The 26,245-nt window shown below is 44.8% G+C and overlaps 1 protein-coding gene across 1 annotated transcript in view; it reads right to left on the reverse strand.

Annotated features, from left to right (window-relative positions):
• Positions 1 to 4,700: 4,700 nt before the first annotated feature.
• The window catches only part of LOC140460462 (uncharacterized), a 34,995-nt gene continuing 13,450 nt past the window's right edge, over positions 4,701 to 26,245 (reverse strand). Inside the window, 2 exon segments of the mRNA XM_072555000.1 lie at positions 4,701 to 5,347; positions 5,349 to 6,810. Coding sequence (XP_072411101.1) covers positions 5,237 to 5,347; positions 5,349 to 6,749 — 1,512 coding nt within the window. The 5' untranslated portion in view covers positions 6,750 to 6,810 and the 3' untranslated portion in view covers positions 4,701 to 5,236.

Below are 26,245 nucleotides of genomic sequence, written 5' to 3' on the forward strand. Positions count from 1 at the left end.
TCGGAGGCTGAGGGGTGACTTTATAGAGGTTTATAAAATCATGAGGGGCATGAATAGGATAAATAGACAAAGTCTTTTCCCTGGGGTGTGGGAGTCCAGAATTAGAGGGCATAGGTTTAGGGTGAGAGGGGAAAGTTATAAAAGAGACCTAAGGGGCAACTTTTTCACTCAGAAGGTGGTGCAAGTACGGAATGGGCTGCCAGAGGAAGTGGTGGAGGCTGGTACAATTGCAACATTTAAAAGGCATCTGGATAGGTATGTGAATAGGAAGGGTTTGGAGGGATATGGGCCAGGTGCTGGCAGGTGGGACTAGATAGGGTTGGGATATCTGGTCGGCATGGACGAGTTGGACTGAAGGGTCTGTTTCTGTGCTGTACATCTCTATGACTCAATGGAATATGAAAAACTATGGAGAAGACCAGAGATAGCTGTAGACTATGCCTTCGGTGCTGATAACAACCACATTGGATATCAAAGCCTGAGAGAGCATGATAGTTCTTTTCTATGTTCGCATAATTTGAGGACCTCAATTCTTTCTGTTGCACAACTTGTCTTTTCAACAAAGGTAACATTAGCCTGGACAATGTGGAATCTATACAGGTGGAGCCGCAGAACACAAAAATCAGTGGAAGTTCTGTACAGACCACTAACCAGTAGTTGTGAGGCTGGGGATGGTAGCAAATGAGAAATTAGAGATGTGTGCAGTAAAAGTACAGTAGTTATTATGGGTGACTCGAATTTGCATAGTGATTGGACTAACCAAACTTGTGGCAACGTGATGGAGCAGGATTTCATGGAATGAATGAGGAATGCTTTCCTCAATCAACATGTCAAGGAACCAACCAGAGAGCAGCCCAGCCTAAACTGGGGACTGTGAAATGAGAGAGGATTCATTAGCAACCTTCTGGTGTGAAATCCTTTCGTGAAAAGTGACCATAATATGGTAGAGTTAGATTAGATTACCTACAGTGTGGAAACAGGCCCTTTGGCCCAAAAGGTCCACACCAACCTACCCCCCTCTGACTAATGCACCTAACACTATGGGGCAATACACACCCATTTCCCTCTGACTAATGCACCTACACTATGGGGCAATTCAGCCTGGCCAGTACATCTTTGGACTGTGGGAAGAAACCAGAGCACCCAGAGGAAACCTACACAGACTTGCAGAGAATGTGCAAACTCTACACAGACAGTCACCTGAGGCTGGAATTAAACTTGGGACCCTGGTGCTGTAAAGCAGCAGTGCTAACCACTGAGCCACTATGCTGCTCCACTCATTAAGATGGTGAGTGACACAGTTAAATCTGAGACTGGGCTCCTGAACTTAAAGAAAGCTAACTTTGATGAAAAAGACTGGTGAGGGCAAATGTAGGTCCCTCAGAGAAACAATCAGGTGAGTTCATAATGAACAACAAAGAGATAAAACAAAAACTTCGGATATGTCTTCATGAAGGAGGACACAAAAAAAAACTCCCAGAAGGATGGTACGGTGACTCAGTGGTTAGCACTGCTGCCTCACAGTGCCAGGGACCCAGATTTGATTCCAGCCTCACGTGACTGTCTGTATGGGTTTCCTCCCACAGTCACAAAGATGTGCAGGTTAGGGTGAATTGGCTATGCTACATTGCCCACAGTGTTAGGAGTATTAGAGGGGACATGGGTCTGGATGAGTTACTCTTTGGAGGGTCGACGTGGACTTATTGGGCCTGTTTCCAAACTGTAGAGAATCTAATCTAATTAAATGTTAGGGACAGAGGGTCAAGCACAAAGAATGAACTGAAGGAAATCCTTATTTGTCAGGAAATGGTACTGGGGAAGTTGATAGGGTTAAAACCTGATAAGTCCCCAGGGATTGATGCTCTGCATCCGAGCGGCTGGAAGCAAGGACACCACAGACCAGCGGGGGTATGCCAATGACCAGAGTGGGGATGCAAGCAACTAGTGATTGGAGCAGGGGGTAACAGCCTGGTGCAGGAACATGTCGGCAGCAGCCTAGCGTGGAACTTGGAGGTTCCCTGCTGTGGACAGCTTTTGGAGACAGACTGTATTTGTTTGTCCATTTGACTTTGTTTCATGTTTCTTCTGACCTATATTCGTACTATGTATAGCTGCAATGTAACATGTTATCTCCATTTCTCTATTCTGTGAGAATTGTACCTATCGCGCAATAAACTTTTCACTGTACCAGTTTGAGTACGTGACAATAAAGCTAATGCAATTCAATTTAATTAAGAAAGGAATCCTAGGTAGTGGTCGCCTTGGTGATCATTTTCCAGCACCCGAGAGACTCTGGTAAAAGTTCTAATGGAGGGTAGCTAACGTAATCCCACTTTTTTAGAAAAGGAGGGAGAAAGAAAACAAGGGATTATTGGCCTGTTAACCTGACATTGGTTGTGGGGAAAATGATGGGAGTCGATTATTAAGTATGTAATAACAGAACTTTGGAAAGTAGTGACAGAAATGTCAGATTCAGCATAGGTGCACAAAAAAGGAACCATGCCTGACAAATCGTCTGGAATATTTTGGGGATGTGACCAGTAGAGTCACAGAAGGAGGAGGTTGAATTGGGTAGATGTTGCATATCTGAATTTTCAAATGGCTCAAGACTCCACACGAGATTACAGAGCGAAATTAAAGCTCATGGTATCGGAGGGCATGTGGATAGAGAACTGGATGGCAGACGGCATAAATGGGTCCTTTTCAGAGTGGCAGAGAGTGACAAGTGAGGTACTTCAGAGTTCAGTGCTGGGACCCCAGCTGTTCAGAATGTACACTAACAGTGTGGACAAAGGTTTCGAATGCAAAATCTCCAAACTTGCAGATGACACTCAGCTGGGTGGCAGTGTGCGCTGTAGGGAGAATACTAAGACTGCAGGCTGACTTGGACAGGTTGGATGAGTCAGCAAATACTTGGCAAATTGAATATAATGTGAATAGATGTGAGGTTATCCCACTTTGGTGGCAAAAACAGGAAGTGAGATTATTATTCGAACACTGGCAGTTTAGGAAAAGGTGAGGTGCAACGAGACCTGGTTGGCCATTGTAAGGTTGGCATGCAGGTGCAGCAGCAGGTAATGAGGAACGCTAATGGCATGCAGGCTTTCACAGTGAGAGGATTGGAGTATAAGAGTAGCAATGTCTTGCTGTAGTTATACAGGGTCTTGGGTCTTGACTATTGTGCAGAGTTTTGGTCTCCTAGATGGAGGAAGAACATTCTTGCTATTGAGGGAGTCCGGACTGATTCCCAGGATGGCAGGTCTGACCTATGAAGAAAGGCTGATCGACTGGGCTCGTGCTCACTGGAACTTAGAAGAATGAGGGGGGGAACCTCATAGAAACATATAAAACCCTGATTGGACTGGACAGGCTAGATGCAGGAAGATAGTTCCCGCTGTTGGGCAAGTCCAGAAGTAGGAGGTCACAGTCTACTAATCAGGAGTAAACCACTCACAACGGAGATGAGGAAGAATTGCTTCAGTCAGAGTTATGAACCTATGGAATTCTCTACCACAGAAAGCTATTGGGACCAGTTTGTTAGATATAATCAAGAGGCAACTGGACATGGTCCTTGCAGCTAAAGGAATCAAAGGGCTTGGAGAGAAGGCAGGAGTGGGATACTGATCTCGCACGATCAACCATGATTTTATTGAATGGTAATGCAGACTGAAAGGGTTGGATGGCCTACTCCTGCACCTATTTTCTATGTAATTGTTATTGATTCATTTTTGTTCATGCAGAAACCATAATCAATGGAAAATTATGGCGGCAGCAAACGAGCCCCTACTTTCTTTTCGGAGGCAAGCACGGGTTCGAACAATTGGAATTAGCGGCTGCTACACTGACAGGGGCGACATTAGCGAGGTAGGCCCAATTGACACCTCGAGTATTGGCAATGTCGTCCTGAGCTGGGCTTGGCACAAGAACATGACAAAACACGAAGAGCGCGAGAGAGAGAGCGTGAGAGCGCGAACGATTAACAATATCAGTGAACATTGGAAGTTGGATGGTCAGCGGTTTTGTAGGGTTAGGAGGGTCAGACGCGAGTCTGATGGACAAGAACAATGAAAGGGCATAAAGGGAGAGAGCAGAGAAATTGGAGAATGATACAAGTTGAAAGTTCAACAAAGAACTTTAGAGGCAGTTTCATCTGCTGAGCTCTGGAGGATAGGGGAGAGGCAACTAATCAGATGGTCACAATCTTCCTGACAAAGTCCATTAACTCCTCACTTGTGTTTGGTCCTGAGGATGTACGAGAATGGGAAAGCCCTTCAACAAGGAGCTGGAGTGGACTATTTAGCCCCTGACCCTGCTCCAGCATTCAACACAATCACAGCCGATTGTTTCTCTCCTGCAGTATTTCCATTCCCCATTATCTCCAAGAATACAGGCATTTGATTTGTGATTTGAATATCGTCAAGGTTTGAGCCTCCGCAGACTCAAAAGACTCAGCACCCTCGGATTAAAACTTTACCCTCGCCCCTACTCTTAAATGGCCTCTCCCTTACTCAAGACTCATGTCTCCTGGTTCAAGACTCAACAGCCGAGGGAGAAGTCCTAACTACATCCAACCTGTAAGAATCTTGTTTCAATGAGATTGCCCCCATTCTCCAAAGGAGATGATCACAACTGACGGGGAAACAAATTCGATCTCAGAGTGACACCCTGGCTTGATAGATCATACATTTTATTTTTGCAGTTTAGTTCAGATGGTGGTCGAACACTGAATATATTCACACGACACTGCCAATGTTTTTTCAACTAAACAACACAAGTTTATTACACAAAAGAAAAAAGGCTCTGTACGTATATAACAATATTGAACAGCAACTTAAACCATTTTCCCACCAACATCCTTTACAAGTATCACTCCTATCCTTTTATTTAATCAGTCATGGGTGAAGGGATGCACTTGGGCAGAACAAACAAGGGAATAAATGTTAAATGGTGGGATCCTGAGAAGCACCAAGAATCAGAGAAAAACCTTAGTGTGCATGTCCATTTGTCTCTTGAGGTCACAGAATGGGTAGGTATAAGTTTTTGGAAAGGCATATAGGATACTTGCCTTTAGTAGCATATTGCCTTTATTAAAAGCAGGTAGGTTATGTTGGAACTGTATAAAACAATTACCTTGCTACTGAGCGATCATAATTTTTAGTCAAGTTTAAACATGATATACTTAATTCTAGAATTAGAGTCTCAAATCTAAACAGTGGAAACTTAGAGAACACAGACATCAATAGGCCTCTCCCCATTGTGAACTCACTATTGTACAGAGCTGAGATGGCCGCCTGAAGTCAGACTCGCAGTGACAGCACCTGAGTAGCATCTCATTGGTGTGTACATTGTTGATGGAGCATTAATTCCTCCGAATTTTTAAAGCACTTCCTGCATTCTGGGCATTTAAAAGGTCGCTCAGAGTGAACACGTTGATGGCGCATCAGATCCCAGGATCTCTTGTAGCACTTTCCACAGTCTGTGCAATTAAAAGGTCTCTCCTCAGTGTGAACGCGCTGGTGCGTCATCAAGTGAATTTTCTGAGTGAATCCCTTCCCACATTCAGAGCAAGTGAACGGTCTCTCTCCAGTGTGAGTGCGCTCGTGCGCAGCGAGATGAGATGACCATCTGAACCCAGTCCCACAGTGAGAGCACCTGAATGGTCTGTTATCTGTATGAATACGTTGATGTAACTTCAGTTCCCTGGAACTTTTATAATACTTGCCACAGTCTGGACATTTGAAAGGTCTCTCCTCATTGTGATCTCGCTGGTGTGCCTTGAGTTGGGATGACTCAATGAATTCCTTCCCACACACCTTGCAGGTGAATGGCCTCTTCCCAGAATGAACTCGCTGGTGTGTCAACAGGGTGGAGAACCGAACGAATACCTGCCCGCATTCCGAGCAGATAAACGACCTCTCCCCAGTGTGAAGACGCTGGTGTATCGTAAGTTGCGATGATCTCTTGAATCCAGTTCCACAATGAGAGCACATGAATGGTCTCTCGTCAGTGTGGACACGTTGATGCACCATCAGTTCCCTGGAACTTTTAAAGCTCTTCCCGCACTCTGAACATTTAAAAGGTCTCTCATCATTGTGAACACGTTGATGAGACTGCAGATGGCTTGAAGTTTTAAAGCACTTCCTGCAGTTCGGGCATTTATAAGGTCTCTCCTCGGTGAGAACCTGCTGGGGTTCCTTGACATGATCTGACTGAGTGAGTTCACTCCCACATTCAGGAGTGGCTGGCCTCTCCTCGCTGTGAATGCGCTCATGTACAGTGAGTTGAGATGACCGCTTGAAGCCAGCCCCACAGTGAGAACAGGTGAACCGCCTCTCCTCAGTATGAACACACTGATGGGACGTCAGATCATTGCAACTTTTAAAGCACTTCCCACAGTCTGTACGATTAAAAGGCCTCTCCTCAGTGTGAACCCGCTGGTGTGTGAGCAGGGTAGATAGCTTAGTGAATCCTTTCTCACACTTGAAGCAGACGAACGGCCTCTCTCCTGTGTGACTACGTTGGTGAATTTTCAGTGCACCACAGTGACTGAATCCTTTCTCACAGTCCGTGGATTTGCACAGTTTCTCCCCAGTGGCACTGCATTTGTGGTTCTTCAGGCCGGTCAATTGGCTGAAGCCTTTTCTACATATCGAGCACGTGAACCTCTTCTCCCCACTGTGAATGGTACTTTTCTCTTCCATGTTTAAAATTTGCTGAGATTCAGGTTCTGACAACTTGGGTGACTCCATGGGATCACGATGCGATGTTTGGTTTCAATTTCCTGACTGCAAATTCTTCTCTTCTCATAGCCTGTTAAATTCATTTAAAATAGAAAAGAATGAGAGAGAAAACCGCAAAAACAAAAAGGCAGGTTGTAAAATTGTACTGAGTGATTCTGGCAGGTTTTAGGGTCAGCATTTGGGAAAAACGAGCACAACAGCTACTAGACTGTCAGAGAAGCTCAACCAGGGTTAAATCGATATCTATCAGGAAAAGGAAACCTGCTACCTGATCTGGGCCTACTCAAGACTGTGGGACCTGTATACAGCAGAGAGAAAAGAGAAACAGCTGCAAACAGAGAGAGGGAGAGAGAAACACGGGGAGGAAGGAGAAGGAGGGGGTAAAGAATAAGGATTTTACATACAGTATCTGTAACCTGTCCAGAAATTTGACAGGGTCTCCCAAACACTTAATCTCCAAAGGAATTGGCCTTGCAGATCTAAGTGAAATCTATGCAGATCACTCCACGATTATCCTGACCCCTCTGACATCCAGTAACGGAGCAAATGACTTTCTTCAACTAAATACTGTATTAGGAGAATGAAAGTCACAGTCTTCGGTCCATTTGGAGCTCAATTCCCCAGCAGCCAATTCAATCTCTCCCCTGGCAACTGCAAGATGCTGAAACAGACTGAAGTGGTAGCCCTGGCCTGCAGCATCCGCACCGAAAGCACCCAGATGTTCAGGATCTTGGTGCCACATTTCACCCCAAACCGAGATCCAACCGCACATCTGTACCACCAGTAAAACCACCTGGGTAACTCCACCGGTCTCAGCTTCTGAAACTGTCGCCATTCCATTCTTGACCCTAGACCTGTCGATCCCAACGCCTCCCACATTCAGCATCCCTGTAATTGATTCTGGATTAGTGTGCTGGAAGAGCACAACAGTTCAGGCAGCAAGCAAGGAGCAGCGAAATCGACGTTTCTGCCTGAACGGCTGCGCTCTTCCAGCACCACTAATCCAGAATCTGGTTTGCAGCATCTGCAGTCATTGTTTTTAACCCTACTGCGAATCCTCTTGCAAGGATGCCTGCCTTGAAGAAGTTTTCCTCCTCTCTCTGCAAGAATCTCAGGGAGTCCCTCTCCCACTGCAACTCCCAGGTCATTTCCTCTGCCCTGAAGCTCTTCAACCCTGTACTCTATGCTACTCTCTCCCCACCCCCACCCTCCTCTCGCTTATCTCTCCACGCTTCAGGCTGCCTGCCTTTATTCCTGATGAAGGGCTTTTGCCCGAAACGTCGATTTCGCTGCTCCTTCGACACTGCCTGAACTGCTGTGCTCTTCCAGCACCACTAAATCCAGAATCTGGTTTGCAGCATCTGCAGTCATTGCTTTTACCTCCCTGTAATTGAGATCACCCACCCAACCACTGCTGCCAGTCTGCTCACTCACACCGGCTCTTGCTGAGTCATCCCCAGTGACATCACAACATTCCCACACTGGCTGGCCGCGCATGCGCGCAGCTCAGCCATGCTCCCCGCCCCCCCCCAACAGACGGAGCCCTAAGCCCCGCCCATTCCCTGTTGGCTCGGCCACAATGGCGGACGAGGAGCGCGGCCTCTTCCCCGGGAGCAAGCTCCGGAACAGCCAACGCGGGGCCCGCAGGTTCTTCTTTGGGGGACTGCGGGCTACACGAGGCGCTTACGAAGCCGCCCCGCTCCTCTCTCCTCACCAAGCCACCGTCTCTCGGCTCCACTCCTCCCCCTTTCTCCCGCCGACCGCGGCCCCTGGCAGCAGCAGCAGCAGCAGCAGCTCCGAGGGTCCCACAGCTCTGATCGAAGTGATATTGCGCATGCCCTAGATATAATCGACACTGCGCCTGCGTGCCAGCCTGTCGCTGAGTGGACGCGGTCTGTTCAAGCCCGCAAGGCAGCTTGGGAAATAGGACAAAGTTTAAAGATCACACAACACCAGATTCCAGTCCAACAGGTTCACTGGAAGCACTAGCTTTAAAAGTGCTGCTCCTTCATCAGGTGGTTGTGGACAATACCGACACAGAATTTGTCGACACAATTATGGTCTTATTCTCCACAACCAACTGTACCACATCTCCCCTGACACTGGTCTCCTTTGGCTGTGAATTGTGTCAGCATAACCTTCACAACCACCTGGAGGAGGAGAGGCAAAAGCTAGTGCTTCCAAATCAACCTGTTGGATTATAACCTGGTGATGTGTGATTTTGAAGTTTGTCCACCCCAGTCCCTCCAAATCTTGGTAACAGGATTGTCACGAGCATTCAGTTAAAGGGTCTTAAAACTAATCATCTTATTCAGTTCCTATAAATTTGTTAGAATATTTAAGTTATCATCATCTGCTTCTCCACTATTTCTTAAAGCCTCCCATCAATTTCTCATTGAGATTTAATGCTCTACTATCTTGTGAGAAGAGTTTGAGCTTGTGGAACTTTGCAGTTTCCCTTTCTGACTGGTCCTGAAGGGTTTGCTCTCAGTCCTGCAGCACAACCCCTCCCTTCCCCCACCACAACTTGATTGGTTGGAGGGCCAGTCCTCCCATTCAACCTCCTCTTTATATTGGGTGATTGATGACAGGTTTCAGCCAAATACTGAGTGAGCATACACTAGACTGCAGCTGATCACCAGCAGGTAGGCGACTGTGTTCTGCCGTGCCCAACATAAACACAGTTTGGAACTGGCTTTTGCCCAAAACGTCCATTCTCCTGCTCCTCGGATGCTGCTTGACCTGCTATTCTTTCGCAGCGCCATACTCTCTACTCTAATCTCCAGCATCTGCAGTCCTCACTTTCACACAGTTTCGGAATTGGCCACGACCTGTGACCATGGAGGGAAGGATTGTGCCCAAAGATGGATTTGCAGACTACAGACACATACCCGACAGACCATAAATCCTGTGCCGGGTCGCAGCGGTTTAAAGGGCTCAAACCAACAAATGGAGGGGCAAATGTTGATTCAAACTGGGATCGTCCACTCTGAATCTATCCATCACTGACAGGGTGATCCCTTCTGCAAACTCTCTTTGAAGGGTGTGAGGAGGGAAGGATTTCCAGAAACAAAACTCAAACTAAACACGGATTAGAAGATTAGAATCCCTACAGTGTGGAAACAGGCCCTTTGGTCCAACAAGTCCACACTCACTCTCTGAAGAGTAACCCAGCCAGACCCATTTCCCTCTGCCAAATGCACCTAAAACTATGGGCAATTTAGAATGGCCAATTCACCTGACCTGCACATCTTTGGACTGTGGGTGGAAACCGGAGCACCTGGAGAAAACCCACGCAGACACAAGGAGAATGTGCAAACTCCACACAGACAGTCGCCAGAGGTTGGAATTGAACCTGGGTCCCTGGCGTTGTGAGCCACCATGCCACCTGATGGTAGAGTCACTCAGCCCTGGATATCATCAACATGGCAATGCGAAAGGAGACATCCTTAACCTCAATGTGGCAAAAGATTTCAAACATGAGCATTGCTGGAAAAATACCAAGCCACCGACATGAGTGTTAGAGCTTATTGACTATAGAACGAGCTTTAACCATTTTTACAATCTTAAAAACAACACAGCCGATGGAAACTACTCGTGCCGTCTGCATGGAAATAATTATCCATCCAAAAGAGTTTCAAGGGCACCCACACATGGGGAAAATTTAGAAATATGAGGATTGAGGTCAAGGTTTCAGATGCCCATCTTAGCTGAGAAAAAGCTGTTTGCCTGCACACTCCATCATCCCACATGCTGACACACCAGCAAGCTTACATGGACAAGAGATCCTTTACATGTCCAAACTGTGCAGGGAGTTCTAGAAAAGCTCTGAGGTACTGATGCTTCAGCAACACATTCACTCTGATGAAAGACCCTTTATGTGCTCTCAGTGTGGAACTAGGTTCAAGTAATCATTTGATCTCACTGCACCAGCATGTTCACACTGGGAAGCGGCTGTTCTCCTGTCCTGTCTATGGGAAGAGATTTACCACCCAATTCAATCTACACACACATCAGCACCTATACTCTGAACAGACCATGCACCTGCCCTGAGTGGGCAAAGGGACTCACTCAGTGAAGTGATTCATTAATCTTCAGATACATTGGCAAATTCATTACAAGACTATAAGACATAGGAGTGGAAATAAGGCCATTCAGCCCATCAAGTCCACTCTGCCATTCAATCATGGCTGATGGGCATTTCAACACCACTGACCCGCACTCACCCTATATCCCTCAATTCCTTGCAAGGTTAAGAATTTATCAATCTCTGCCTTGAAGACATTTAACATCCCAGTCTCCACTGTGTTCTGTGGCAATGAATTCCACAGGCCCACCACTCTCTGGCTGAAGAAATGTTTCCTCATTTCCGTTCTAAATGGACCCCCTCTAATTCTAAGGCTGTGCCCATGGTCCTAGTCTCCCTGCCTGACGGAAACAATTTCTCAGCATCCACCCTTTCTAAGCCATGCATTATTGTGTAAGTTTCTATTAGATCTCCCCTCAACCTTCTAAACTCTTAATGAATATAATCCCAGGATTCTCAGCTGTTCATGGTATGTTAGGCCGACCATTCCAGGGATCATCCGTGTGAATCTCTGCTGGACACACTCCAGTGCCAGTCTGTCCTTCCTCAGGTGTGAGGCCCAAAACTGGACACAGTATTCCAAACATAGCCAAACTAAAGCTTTATGAAGCCTCAGTAGCACATCACTGCTTTTACATTCCAACCCTCTTGAGATAAACGACAACGTTACATTTGCTTTCTTAACCACGGACCCAACCTGCAAGGCAACCTTTAGAGAATCCTGGACTAGCACTCCCAGATCCCTTTGTACTTTGGCTTTATGAATTTTCTCACCGTTTAGAAAATAGTCTGTCCCTATATTCTTTTTTCCCCGAAGTGCAAGACCTCGCATTTGCTCACGTTGAATTTCATCAGCCATTTCCTGGACCACTCTCCTAAACTGTCTAAATCCTTCTGCAGCCTCCCCACCTCCTCAGTACTACCTGCCTGTCCACCTAACTTCGTATCATCAGCGAACTTCGCCAGAATGCCCCCAGTCCCTTCATCCAGATCATTAATATATAAAGTGAACATCTGCGGCCCCAACACTGAACCCTGCGGGACACCACTTGTCACCAGCTGCCATTCTGAAAAAGAACCTTTTATCCCAACTCTCTGCCTTCTGTCAGACGGCCAATCCTCAATCCATGCCAGTAGCTCACCTTGAACACCATGGGCCCTGACCTTACTCAGCAGCCTCCCATGAGGCACCTTATCAAAGGCCTTTGGAAGTCTAGATAGATAACATCCACCGGGTTTCCCTGGTCTAACTTGTTACCTCTTCAAAGAATTCTAACAGGTTTGTCAGGAACAACCTCCCCTTACTAAATCCGTGCTGATTTATTTTAATCTGACCCTGCACTTCCAAGAATTTAGAAATCTCATCCTTAACAATGGATTCTAGAATTTCACTTACAACCGAGGTTAGGCTAATCGGCCTATAATTTTCCATCTTTTGTTTTGATCCTTTCTTGAACAAGGGGGTTACAACAGCGATTTTCCAATCATCTGGGACTTTCCCTGACTCCAGTAAATTTTGAAAGATTTCAACCAATGCCTCCACTATTTCTTCAGCCACCTCCCACAGAACTTACCAATTTTTAGATCTTTTAGCTTTTCTAGCACTTTCTCTTTTGTAATGGCTACTATACTCAACTCTGCCCCTTCACTCTCCTTAATTGTTGGGGTATTACACGTCTTCCATTGTGAAGACTGACACAAACGTTCTTCAGCTATTTCCTTATCTCCCATCACTAGCCTTCCTGCATCAATTTGGAGTGGCCCAAATTGTATTTTTACCTCTCGTTTGTTTCTTATGTATTGAAAGAAACTTTTATTACCAATTCTAATATTACTGGCTAGCTGACCTTCATATTTGATCCTCTCCTTCCTTATTTCTCTCTTTCTTATTCTCTGTTTGTTTTTGTGGTCTTCCCAATCTTCTCATTTCCCAGTGCTCTTGGCCACTTTATTGGCTCTCTCTTTTTCTATGATACATCTCCTGACTTCCTTTGTCAGCCATGGCTGTCTAATCCCACCCCCCGGATAATCTTTCTTTTCTTTGGGAAGAACCTCCGTACTGTGTCTTCAATTACACCACAAACTCCTGCCATTGTTGCTCTACTGTCTTCCCCACTAAGCTTTGCTTCCAGTCGATTTCATCAGTTCCTCTCTCATACCCCTGTAATTACCTTTATTTAACTGTAACACCGTTCCATCTGATGTTGCCTTGTGTCTTTCAAACTGCAGACTGAACACTACCACATTATGGCCGCTGACTCCTAAGTGTTCCCTTACTTTAAACTCTTTTATAAAGTCTGGCTCATTACATAGCACTAAGTCCAGAATAACCTGCTCCATCATAAGCTGTTCCAAAAAGCCATCCTGCAAGCATTGCATGAATTCCCTTTCTTTGGATCCACCGGCAACGTTACTCACACCGCCCATTTGCATATTGAAGTCCTCCATGATCACTGTGACCTTTCTGTGTCTTTCTGACATGCTCTATCTATTTCCTGGTACATCGTGTGGCCCTGGTCCTAGGAGGTCTGCACACAAGTCCCATTGTGAATTTTTTGCCTTCGAGGCTCCTCAACTCCACCCATCTGACCCTCTGTCATTTAGTGCCATAGATTAATTCCATTCTTAACTAACAAGGCAACCCGCCCCCTCTGCCCACCTCCCTGTCTTTTTGATGTCGTAAATCCTTGGATGTTGAACTGCTAGTCCTGAACCCCTGCAAACACGTCTCTGTGATGCCTACCACATCATAATCATTCACAATGATTTGTGCCGTTAATTCATCTGCTTTGCTCTGAATACTATGAGCATTCAGGTAAAGCACCTTAACGCTAATTTTCTTATCCTCATGATTTCCATCACCTCTAGTAGTATGTCCTAAGTTATCCTTCCTTTGTGTTTCATTCCTAGCCTGCCTTGAACTGAAACCCTGCACACATATGCTAACCTGCTGCTTATCTTTCTACCTGATTCCATACTCTGTTGCTCTCCCTTTCCCTTCCCACCGACTCACAAGTTTAAAGTCCTAGTGACCACCCTATTGATCCTTTTCACCAGAACGCTGGTTCCAGATCGGTTCAGGTGGAGACCGTCCCATCGGTACAGATCGCCCCAGTTCCAAAACTGATGCCAATGTCCCATGGAATGGAATCCCTCCTTCCCACACCAATCTCTTAGCCACGTGTTTACTTCCCTATTTCTCTGTTCCCTATGCCAGTTAGCACATGGCCCAGGCAGTAATCCAGAGATTAGGATCCTCGAGGGCCTGTTCTTCAATTTCCTGCCTCGTGCTTGATAATCCCCAAACAGATCCTCCTTCCTAGCCTTGCCTATGTTGTTAGTGCCAACGTGGACCACAACAACTGGATCCTCTCCCTCCTGCTCCAATATCCTTTCGAGCCAGTCGGAGATGTCCTGCACCCTGGCACCAGGCGGGCAACACACCGTGCGGGACTCCCGATCTAGCTCACAAAGGATACCATCTGTCCCCCTAATTATAGAATCCCCTACAACAACAATTTGTCTGTTTGCTCCCCTGTTGAACGGCCTTGTGCGCCGTGGTACCATGGTCAGTTGGCTCATCCTCCCCACAGCCCTTTCCCCTCATCCATACGGGGAGCAAGAATCTCATACCTGTTGGACAAGGTCAAGGGCTGAGGATCCTCCACTCCTGAACTCAGAATCCCCCTACCTGCCTCACTTACAGTCACACCCTGTTGTTCCTGGTTGTGGTGTGAGGGCGTTCACCTGCTCGAACTGAAGGAAGGGATTCACTTGCTTGTTCCACTTGCTGAGTTACCAGCGAGTTCACAAATGACTACGTCAGCTTATTTTTTGTTAATCACAATCCAGACTGAACCACGTTCATTGGGCTCTCCTGCTAGTATTAATGAGGTTCAGCCCAATTTTACTGCCTAATATGCAGATGACGGTCAAATGACATGTTTTGCTCTTTTTAGATACTGAACACAAGTTCATTACCGTTGAAGGGCTCTTTCCCCCTTCCCTTCCTCCTCCATTGCATCTCCACCAAAGAGCACTATGTCAGGAGCTCATGCAGTTTCTTTATCACTAAAATACAAACCATCAAATCAGCTCCCTCTTCTGCTTCCCTTTCCCTCACTGGGCCAAACTGTCTAAAATTCCTTGTCGGAGCCCTAAGCTTGGACCATTCTTCAGTGTTTCTCTGATCTCCCTTGATGGCCTCTCAGAGCTCACCTTATCCATGAGCCTAACATCTGTGAGATCAAAACCACTCGCTGAATTTCTCAGCAGTCAGTATCCGATGCCGTAAATGGCGAAGTTTCCAGGAACAGTCACTCTCTCCTTTAAACTGCCATCACCAGTCTTTAAACAAAATCTGTTCAACTCTTCTTTGCAAACTACTGTCTCATCTCCCAACCTCCTTTTTGTTTCCTTGAGAAATGTTTCGCCTGTAAAATCTATGCACCTCCTTTCCAGAACTCCACGTCTGAATGCATCCAAGCAGTTTTCAGTCCCTGCCACTTTACCCAAGCGTCTGTTATCAAAAGCACAAATTACATTCTTTGGGACAACGATTCAGCCAAAAGGCTGGCCACAGCATTACGCCCCCGTTCTGACAAACAGACATGTGGGACTCGAATTATTAGCAGTTTCTCTTTCCGCACGTGCTGAGTTTCTGCACCATTCTCTGCGCTTCTTTCAGATTTCCAGCAGCCACAGTATTTTGCTTTCAATCATTCCAACATCTCTCCAGTGTCATCCAACCAAGTGGGCTGCTCTCTCCTGCTCCCATTCTTCTCTGCCTGATCGTAACACTGGCAATGTCTTCCCTTCCCCCTCAGTTTCCTTTGGTGTCCCTTCTTATTTGTTAATAGAACACAGGATGGACATAGGACAGATGTCAGAGGTAGTTTCTTTACTCCGAGAGTAGTAGGGGCATGGAACTCACTGCCTGCAACAGGGGTAGACTCGCCAACTTTACGGGCACTTAAATGGTCACTGGATAAACATCTGGATGAAAATGAAATAGTGTAGGATAGATGGGCTTCAGGCTGGTTTCACAGGGCAGCCCAACATCGAGGGCCGAAGGGCCTGGACTGAGCTGTTCTCTTTTATGTTCTAACAGAACTGCACAGCACAGGAATGGACTCTTCAGCCCACGATGTTGTGCTGAACATGATGCCAAATTAAACTAATCCCTTCTGCCTGTACTGTCCATATCCCTCCATTTCTTGTATATTTATGTGCTGATCTAAAAGTTCCTTGAGTTCAGCAGAGATTTAGAACATAGATAGAACATAGAAAAGTACAGCACGGGGATCCAAGATGGCAGCGACCCAGCAAGTCTGAGTCTACAGTGCTCCTCCCAAGACTTGACCCACCCCCACCACACTCACCAAATCATTTAAAATAGCTGTTTAATCTAATTAGTTGTTTAGTATTGAATTTAAACAATTTAATCTTCAGTAAAAATGACTAAAGGGAAGGGAGCCCACAGCTCTCAGCAAGCAGGACCCCCTCCCCCACCCTCTCCAGCTACAGCAGAGGCGTCCACAGTCGCCCCGGGGGACTTACCTACAGTGGCGAGCCTCGTGGAAATCATCTCCAAACTGGATGCGAAGATAGACGCTTTTATTGAAGAATCCCGAAGTCGATGGGACTCACTCTCGGCCGCGCTGCAAAAGCACGACCGAGACATTAAGGAAATCGAGCGCCGAGTCGGAGGGGCGGAGCTAAAGGCCACCACCTCCGAAACTACAGCGCAATCGGCCGTGGATCAGGTCCGGACTCTCAAACAGCGAGTCTGGACCTTAAGAGAATCACAATGACAACCTCGAGAATCGAGGTCGTCGAAAAAATTTTCATTTGCTGGGCCTTCCCGAACGGGAAGAAGAAGGCCAGCTTACAGCGTTTCCTGAGCAGTGGCTGCCACAGCTTTTAAATTTGGAAGCTGGATCAGGCCAGGTAAGGGTGGAATGGGCCTACAGGATTGCAATACACAGGCCCGGCTCGAACCAGCGCCCATGCCTGGTCCTGTTCCGGCTGCAGACCTATAAGGAGAGGCAGATACTCCTAGAAGCCTCTAGAAATCTTGGAAAAGATTCCCAAGCCATGATCTATAAAGGTTCCAAGATCATGTTACTCCAGGACTTTTTCCCAGCTCTGGTCCGAAAGAGGAAGGCATTCGATGAGGCGAAGAAGTGTTTAAGGGACTTAACTATTCAGTACTCCTTACGCTACCCAGCGAAGCTACGCTTTAACCATGAAGGATCCACGTATAACTTTGGAGCGCCGGAAAAGGCTAAAGGAATTTTTGGACTCTCTTAGATAAATTGTAAGAGATAATTTGATGTTGGTTTGCTTTCCCCCCCAACTCCAGTTTATATCCCCCCTTTTTCTTTTTTTACCTTACTGTTTAATATTATCTTGGGGGGTGGGGAGAGGGATTTATTTATTTGTTCTGTACTCACCGATTTTCTCCCCCACCTTGGTTTTTTTAAATTATATATATATCCTTATTCTATTTTACCTCTGTCTCTAGGAGTGGGGTTGTTTTCCCTTGTTATTTTGTATTATTGTATTTAATTATTACTTGTTGAGGTTATAATTTTATAGTTATATATGTTTATACATGGTATTAACATTACCAAATATATCCAGGTGTTGGTGTGGGTGGGGGTGGGGGTAGGGTGCTCACTGTTAACTCTAGCTCTGTAATATATTTGAATTTTCCTCATCCTATTGAGGAGCACCTGGGTCAAGGGTGGGGCACTGGTTGGGATAGGATACGATGGACCTTTGGAAAGGAAGTGAAACCCCCTGGGAACAAGGGGGAAAATCTCCATTTAGATACGTTTTTGTTTAATTATTTAGAAATAGTTTTTTGTTATACTGTTGTGACTGTATTAGAGAACCTTTATTTTTGTGAATTTTATATGCTCTATGCTCAGGATGTTCTGGATAGGGTTTCCCCTCCCGAGGGGTCTCGGATTTGCCCGGATGATTATGGTTGATCAGTCAGTTAAGTGGTGCACCTGGAATGTCAAGGGGAGTAATTCGCCAGTCAAAAAGGAAGAAAATATTATCAAACCTCAAGAAAGAAAGGGTTGATATAGCTCTCCTATTGGAGACACACTTGTTGGATAAAGAACACTTGAAATTGCGACAGGGTGGATTTGATCAGGCCTTTTTTCTTCTTTTAGCTCAAAAAACAGGGGAGTTGTTATTCTTATTCAGAAGAATTTCCCTCTCAAAATCCTAAAACAGATAAAAGACGAATCTGGACAATATATTCTGATTAAAGCCCTTATATAAATGGAGAGAAATATGGGATTTTAAATTTGTATTGCCCCCCCGGCACATCCTTTTAAATTTATAACGAAGCCTTCTCAAAATTGATGGCTCTCAGTGACCGTCGTACGATTATAGGGGGAGACTTTAATTGTATTATGGATCCAGAAATAGAAAGGATTCCCAAGAGTACAGCAGGAGTATCTCCCAGATCTAGACAATTGGTGGATCTGAACAAGGAATTAGGATTAGTAGATGTATGGAGATGTCTTCATCCACAGGGCAGAGATTTTTCTTTTTACTCCAATCCACATAAATGTCATACCAGAATTGATATGTTTTTTGCCCCCTCGATTTTTTTAAAATTCCATATCATCCTGTAAAATAGGTAGTATAGCAATTTCCGACCACACTGCTGTATATATGGAAACTAAGGCGAGGAACAATGGGACATCCCCTCGGCATTGGCGTATGGACCCCTTCCTAATGAAAGACAGTAAATTTGTAAAGTACTTCTCTCAAGAATTTAAAACTTTTTTAGAAATTAATTTAGGTACGGCTAGCAACCCATCAATGATGTGGGAGATCATCAAAGCTTACGCGTGAGGTTTGATCATCTCATACTCAGCGACCCAGAAAAAATTAAAGGGAGAACAACAGCATCTGCTCAAAGCTCACTTGAAAGCAGCTGAAACAGCATACACTGATAGACCTTCTATTATTAAATTGCAAAGGATTACGGCCCTTAGGACAGCTCTAAACACTACGCTTACCCAAACGGCTAAGAGGGAATTATTATTTGCAAAACAAAGGTTAGATGAATTTGGCGACAAACCGGGTAGATACTTAGCATTTCTTGCAAAGAAAAAAAAAGGCCCCTCAAACTATCATGTCTGTCAAGGAAAGTACGGGTATTTTGACTGATGATTATAAAAATATTAATGCGATCTTTAGAAAATTTTATTCTGATTTATATAAATCGTAGGATTGTGAAGACAGGACTAGGAGGATGCAATCATTTTTTAAAAATTTGACCTTTCCGGGCCTAACTCCGGAACAGGTATCAGTCCTGAATGTTCCCCTAACAGTCCAAGAAATACTTGACGGAATCAGGCAACTTCAGAGCAGTAAGGCACCTGACCCAGATGGTTTTCAAGCTGAATTCTATAAAGAATTTACAGGAATATTGGCTGGTCCACTTATGGACATGTATAACTATACATATAGTCAGGGCTGTCTCCCGCCTTCGCTGAAAGAGGCAAATATCTCTCTCATCCTTAAAAAAGGAAAGGATCCAGAAGATTGTATGTCATACAGACCAATATCCTTGCTAAATGTAGATTTTTAAATCCTTTCTAAAACGTTAGCATCGAGACTAGAAAGGGTACTGCCACATATCATAAAGGAGGATCAGACGGGGTTTATTAAGGGCCGTAGATCATCCAATAATATTAGAAGGGTTTTGAATATGATTCAAGCCTGCCATTAGGGAAAGATACCAGGAGTAGTAGTTTCATTAGACGTGGAAAAGGCATTCGATAGGGTTGAATGGTCAAATTTGTTTTACACATTGGAAAGGTGGGTCTCAAATGGGTCTCAACATTGTATAGTGATCCCAAAGCGGTTGTGGTTATCAATGGATTAGGTTCGGATAGCTTCAGTGTGGGTAGGGGCTGCCATCAGGGATGTCCTATCTCACCATTGTTATAATTGAACCACTAGCAGAAGTTATACAGGCTGATCCTAATATAACGGCCCCGAGGGTTGGTACAGGTAAACATAAAATTACCCTTTATGCAGATGATGTTCTTCGATTCCTCAGTAATCCTCTGATGTCCGTACCTCGCTTAATTCAAGTTATTAATACATTTAGCGCATTCTCAGGCTATAAAATTAATTTCTCAAAATCGGAGGCTATGCCAATGGGTGGCCTTGCTATGATACCCCACTTAGTGGATGGATCCCATTTTCCCTTTTGTTGGTCCCTGGAGGGTTTCTTATATTTAGGCATTTTTATTACCCCATTATTTGGTCAGTTATACAAGGCTAACTTTGTGCATTTACTGGAAAGGATAAGGCAGGACCTCCAGCGATGGGGAGACCTTCCAATTTCCTGGCTGGGTAGAATAGCACTAATTAAAATGAATGTCCTGCCCCGTTTCCAATATCCTATGAGAATGCTTCCGGTGATGCTGCCGAGGCTGGCTCTACGTAAATTATATGGCTGGTTGGGTTCCTTTATCTAGAATCATAGACAGCCCCTCATTAAACTGAAGAAGCTACAGCTTCCACAGGCAAAGGGGAGGATTGGACTTCCCAGATTTTAGGAAATATCAGTTAAGTTCCCTATTAAGTTACATAGCTGATTGATTGTGGATCAGACAAGACCCAATCTGGCTGGACATCGAGGCTTCTCAAGTAAAATACCCACTTATTAACCTTTTATTTTCAGACAAGAGGAAAATCATTACGGATCACTGTTAAAAAACCCTATAATACTAAATACAATTAAAGCTTGGAATATAATGCGGCAAAACGAGGGCAACTCACATAAAACATCCCCCTATGCACTGATAGTGGGAGCATGGGGATTCCAACCGGGATTTACAGATGCCACTTTTAAACTCTGGAGATCCAGGGGTATCTTATGTCTAGGGGACCTATTTAAAGATGGGGTCCTGGTGTCTTTTGAACAGCTGCGTCAGAAATTCGGATTATCTCATGGAGACCTCTATCGATACTTCCAAATTCGAGACTATATACAGAAGAAGACTACGTTATTAGATAGTCTTTATAAATCAGATAGAGAATGTAGAGTACTACGACCAATGGGGGGTATCCTCCCTCAGTACTATTTATCATTTACTACATGATGAAGTATCGGGAGATATGGACAATCTACTTAAAACATGGGATCAGGAATTGGGACTAGAAATCTCTGTAGAAACGTGGAATGACATTTGGGAAAATGCTTGAAGAATCACCATCTGTAACAGAACTCAGGCTATCCAGCTGAAGATACTTCATAGGGCCCATATAGCACCGGATCGATTGGCAAAATTTAAGGCAGGGGCATCTCCAATGTGTCCCAAATGTAAAATAGAGGTGGGCACTCTTGTACATTGCTTATGGACCTGTCATCAGATCCGTTGATACTGGACTAAAGTAGCAAGTGCCCTGACAGAAATTTTAGGAACGGAAATTAAAGTGGACCCCGTATCTCTCCTTTTGGGCTTTTCGAGCTTACCCTCCCTGGATATGCACAGGAAGAGATTATTTTCTATTCTCTCTTTCTGTGCAAGGAAAAATATTTTGGTAAACTGGACTTTCAAATTAGCACAGATTAATTATGGAATGTATTCCCCTTGACTTCCTTACAAATACGGTGCACCGAAAGACCAAATTATTTTATAAAATATGGCAGCCCTTCTTGAATGATATGAATACAGATATTTCGGCTATCCTAACAAGGGCTTTTATTTAATTGAGATTACAAACCTGGCTGGTCCGGGGCCCCTTGGGAGAGGAATCCCGCACGAATACGGGTTTTGTTACATTTGTTGTTAACACATTCCGAGCATGTATCTCACAACCCAATTTCTGTGTTATCCGTTGGTGTTTTTTGTTCTTTCTCTTAGTTGAACAATGTAAGAGACTTAAATATACACTCTGGTTAGTTGTAGGTTAGATTAGTAGTTAGTTGAGTTTTGTTTTCTTTCTCTCGGTATTTTTCTTTTGTTAAATTTTGGTTATTATTTCTTTAAGATTTAATTGTATATCAATGTTTGTACTTGAGATTTTTGTTTATTTTTGTAAACTTGTAAAAATGTTAAATTTCCAATAAAAATATCTATTAAAAAAAAAGAAAAGTACAGGTCAGAACAGGCCCTTTGGCCCACGATATTGTGCCGAGATTTAATCCTAATGTCAAACATCATAACTTAACCTACGCACCCCTCAACTCACTGCTATCCATGTGCATGTCCAGCTGTCGCTTAAATGTCCCCAATGACTCTGCTTCCACCACCCCCGCTGGCAACCCATTCCATGCATTCACAACTCTCTGCGTAAAGAACCTACCTCTGCGGTCTCCTTTATACCTTCCTCTTAATATCTTCAAACTATGACCCCTCATACCAGTCGATCCTGCCCTGGAGAAAACTCTCTGGCTATTGACTCTATCCATGCCTCTCATTACCTTGTACACCTCGATCAGGTCTCCTCTCTTCCTCCTTCTCTCCAGAGAGAAAAGCCTGAGCTTATTCAACCTTTCTTCATAAGGCAAGCCCTCCAGTCCAGGCAGCAACCTGGTAAAACCTTTTTTGCACCCTCTCCAAAGCCTCCACATCTTTCCTATAGTAGGGCAAGCAGAACTGGACACAATATTCAAAGTGTGGTCTCGCCAGGGTTTTGTAGAGCTGCAGCAAAACCTCGCGGCTCTTAAACTCGATCCCCCTGTTAATGAAAGCTAAAACACCATATGCTTTCTTAACCACCCTATCCACTTGGGTGGCAACTTTGAGGGATCTATGTACTTGCACACCCAGATCCCTCTGTTCCTCCACACTGTCAAGAATCCTGTCTTTAATCCGATATTCAGCATTTGAGTTCGGCCTTCCAAAATGCATCACTTCGCATTTATCCAGGTCGAACTCCATCTGCCATTTCTCAGCCCAGATCTGCATTTACTCGGACGTTGCTGGGAATGGAGGGTTTAAGTTATAGGGAGAGGCTGGACAGGCTGGGACTATTTTCACTGGAGTGTAGCAGGTTAAGAGGTGGCTTTGTAGAGGCTTCTAAAGTCATGAGGGGTATGGACAAGGCAAATGGCAGATGTCTTCTCCATCAGATGGTGGATTCCAAGACTCGGGGGCAAATTTTCAAGATGAGAGGAGAAAGATTTTATAAAGACAGTGATTTTCTTTTTTACGCAGTGTGGTTCGTGTGTGGAACAAACTTGAGAGGAAGTGGCGGATGCGAATGCAGTTACAATGTTTAAAAGACGTTTCGAGAAGAACATGAATAAGAAAAACGTTTGGAGGGATATCACCCAAGCAGGCAGGTGGGACTAGTTTAGTTTGGGATTATATTCGGCATGGACTGGCTGGACCGTAGGGTTTGTATCTGTGCTGTATGACTCTTAAATGCCCCGATCGTATCTGCCCCACCAACACCCAGGCAGCACATTCCAGGCTCCTATTACTGTGTAAAAAGTCTTGCCCCTCACATCTCCTTTGAACTTCCCCCTCTCACCTTAAATAGATACCCCTTAGTATTAGGCATATTATCCACCCACTCAGTAATGAGGGGTTTGGAAACAGTATCAGCTCTTACATGTTTACTGACAGCTCCCAGCCTGGCCTCAGCGACCCTGGAAATATCAAAACTTTAAGATCACCATCGAGCTAAAGAGAGCTACAGTAAAGGAAAAGGCCCTTTGGCCCATCGTATCTGCGCTGGTCATGAAACAAAAAACACCTAACTGTTCTCAAAATATCATGACAGAAATTCAGAACAGATTATTCTAGTTTCTTTGAAACATTATTTCTCCTTTCATTTCCTCAGATCTATAAATACCCTGCCCCAAACACATGTCCTCATCTTCCCTCTTGCTCACTGTTCCATTTTCAGGTCTTCTACGAGATTCATTCAGCGCAGTAAAGGCCCATTGCACCTACATAACTACCACGGAATGTGCGCTAATCCCAATTTCCTGCACTTGTCCCATACCTTTGAATGTTATATTTGAAGTACTCATCCAAATTTTTTTTAAAATAAGGTTATAAGGTTTGGGCCTCTGCTTCTCAGTGCACTGCAGTTTCCCACCATCTGCCGAGTGAGAAAGTATTTTCCCAAACCCCCTGGGAACCTCCTGCTCCTTACGGTATCATGATTTCTCCCTCAACCAAGGGAACAGCTGCTCTCTATTCACCCTCACCATCTTATATCCCTCAATTGCCCCTCAGAATCCACACATGATCGTAGATTCGAAGAATTCTAACCAATTTGTTAGACGTGACCTCCCTCTGACTAAGTCACGCCTTGCCAAGTGGGCCTGAGTTCGCTCCTTCAGAATTTTCTCCAATAAGTTTCCTACCACTGACATGAGACTCACCGGTCCATCGCTACCACCCCTTTTAAACAGTGCAACCACATTCACCATCCTCCAGGCCTCTGGCACTTCCCCTGTGGCTAAAGAGGAATTAAAAATTTGTATCAGAGCCCCTGCAATTTCCTGCCTCGTCTCTACAGCAGCTTGGGATGCCATTATTCTGGGGACTTGGCTGTTCTTATGACCAACACAGCCTCCAATACCTCCCGATTTCCTATGTCAAACTGCGCAAGTTCCTCACAGTACCTTTTCCTGAATTCCTTATCTACATTGTTCTATTCTAGAGTGAAGGCCGAAGAGAAGTCTTCATTCAACACCCTTCCAATATTCTGCGGCTTCACACAATTCTGAGGTGGCCCCTTTCGTCCCTAACAGGCCCCACTCATTCCCTGTTTAACCTCTTCCCTTTAATAGGATTCTCCCTAATCCTGTTCGCAAGTCTTTTCTCATGCCCCTTTTTTGCTCGTAGAGTTATAGAGATGTACAGCACGGAAACAGACCCATCAGTCCAACTCATCCGTGATGACCAGATATCCCAACCTAATCTGGTCCCATTTGCCAGCACTTGGCCCATATCCCTCTCAACCCTTCCTTTTCATATACCCATTTTAAACTGTTGTAAAAGTCCCAGCCTACACCACTTACTCATATATATATACCACCCTCTGTGTGAAAAGGTTGCCCCTTCGGTCTCTTTTATATCTTTCCCCTCTCACCCTAAACCTATTCCCTCTAGTTCTGGACTCCCCCACCCCAGGGAAAAGACTCTGTCTATTTACCCTATCCATGCGCCTTATGGTCTTAGAAACCTCTATGAGGTCACCCCTCAGCCTCAAACAGACCAAACCTATTCAGCCTCTCCCCGGCAACATCCTTGTAAATATTTTCTGAACCCTTTCAAGTTTCACAACATCCTTCTGATAGGATGGAGACCAGAACTGCACGCAATATTCCAACAGTGGCCTAACCAATGTCCTGTACAGCTGCAACATGACCTCCCAACTCCTGTACTCAATCCTCTGACCAATAAAGGAAAGCAAACCAAACACCTCCTTCACTATCCTATCTACCTGCGACTCCACTTTCAAGAAGCTATGAACCTGCACTCCAAGGTCTCTTTGTTCAGTAACACTGCCATTCAGTATATTCTAGTTGCTTTCTTCAGTTCTTTCCTGCACTTCTTGTGTTCCTTTAGGGCCGCAACTGAATAGACTTGAGAAAAGCATTACTCTTCTTCTTTATCCAGTCCCGAATTATGCCAGACACCCAGGGTTCTCTGAACCTATTACTACTGCATTTCCCTCTATAGGGTAGACGTTGGAGGTGCATTCTCCCCAGTTCCTTTTTGAATGCCACCCCGTTGCTCGGCTACACACTTACCCGCAAGGAGCTGTTCCCAGTCTACTGTGGGATATACTTTGAATTAAATCTGTGTTTCCACTAATCCAAAGCCATCTTTTGCAGACCATCTTTTTCTTTGACCAAAACATAATTGAATCGCAGTTTGTTGTGATTGCTATCACTAAAACGCTCCCCCACTGCAACATTGAACACGAATCCAGCTTCTTTCCTCAGAATCACAGCCAGCAATATACCATCCCTTATTGGGGCTTCTACATATTGATACAAAAAAGTCCCCAGATGCATTTTGAGAAATCCACCCTCATTACACCTTTAACACGATGGCTATTCAAAGTCATGTTGAGAAAGTTGAAATCCCCGAATATAATTCCCTGATTATTACTCTCACACACTTGTGAGCTGCCTACATATTTGCACCTCTATTTCTCTTTGACTCTTTGGGGACATATAATACACTCCCACTAAACTAGCTGCTCCCTTATCATTCCTAAGTTATAGTCATAGAGATGTACAGCACAGAAACAGACACTTCGGTCCAATTCGTCCATGCCAACCAGATTTCCGAAGCTAATCTAGTCCCACTTGCCAACACTTGGCCCATACCCGTCTAAGCCCTTCTTATTCACATACCCATCCAGATGCCTTTTCAATGTTGTAATTGTACCAGCC

This window comes from Chiloscyllium punctatum, chromosome 36 (genome assembly GCF_047496795.1).
Source record: "Chiloscyllium punctatum isolate Juve2018m chromosome 36, sChiPun1.3, whole genome shotgun sequence".
Lineage (NCBI taxonomy): Eukaryota > Metazoa > Chordata > Chondrichthyes > Orectolobiformes > Hemiscylliidae > Chiloscyllium > Chiloscyllium punctatum.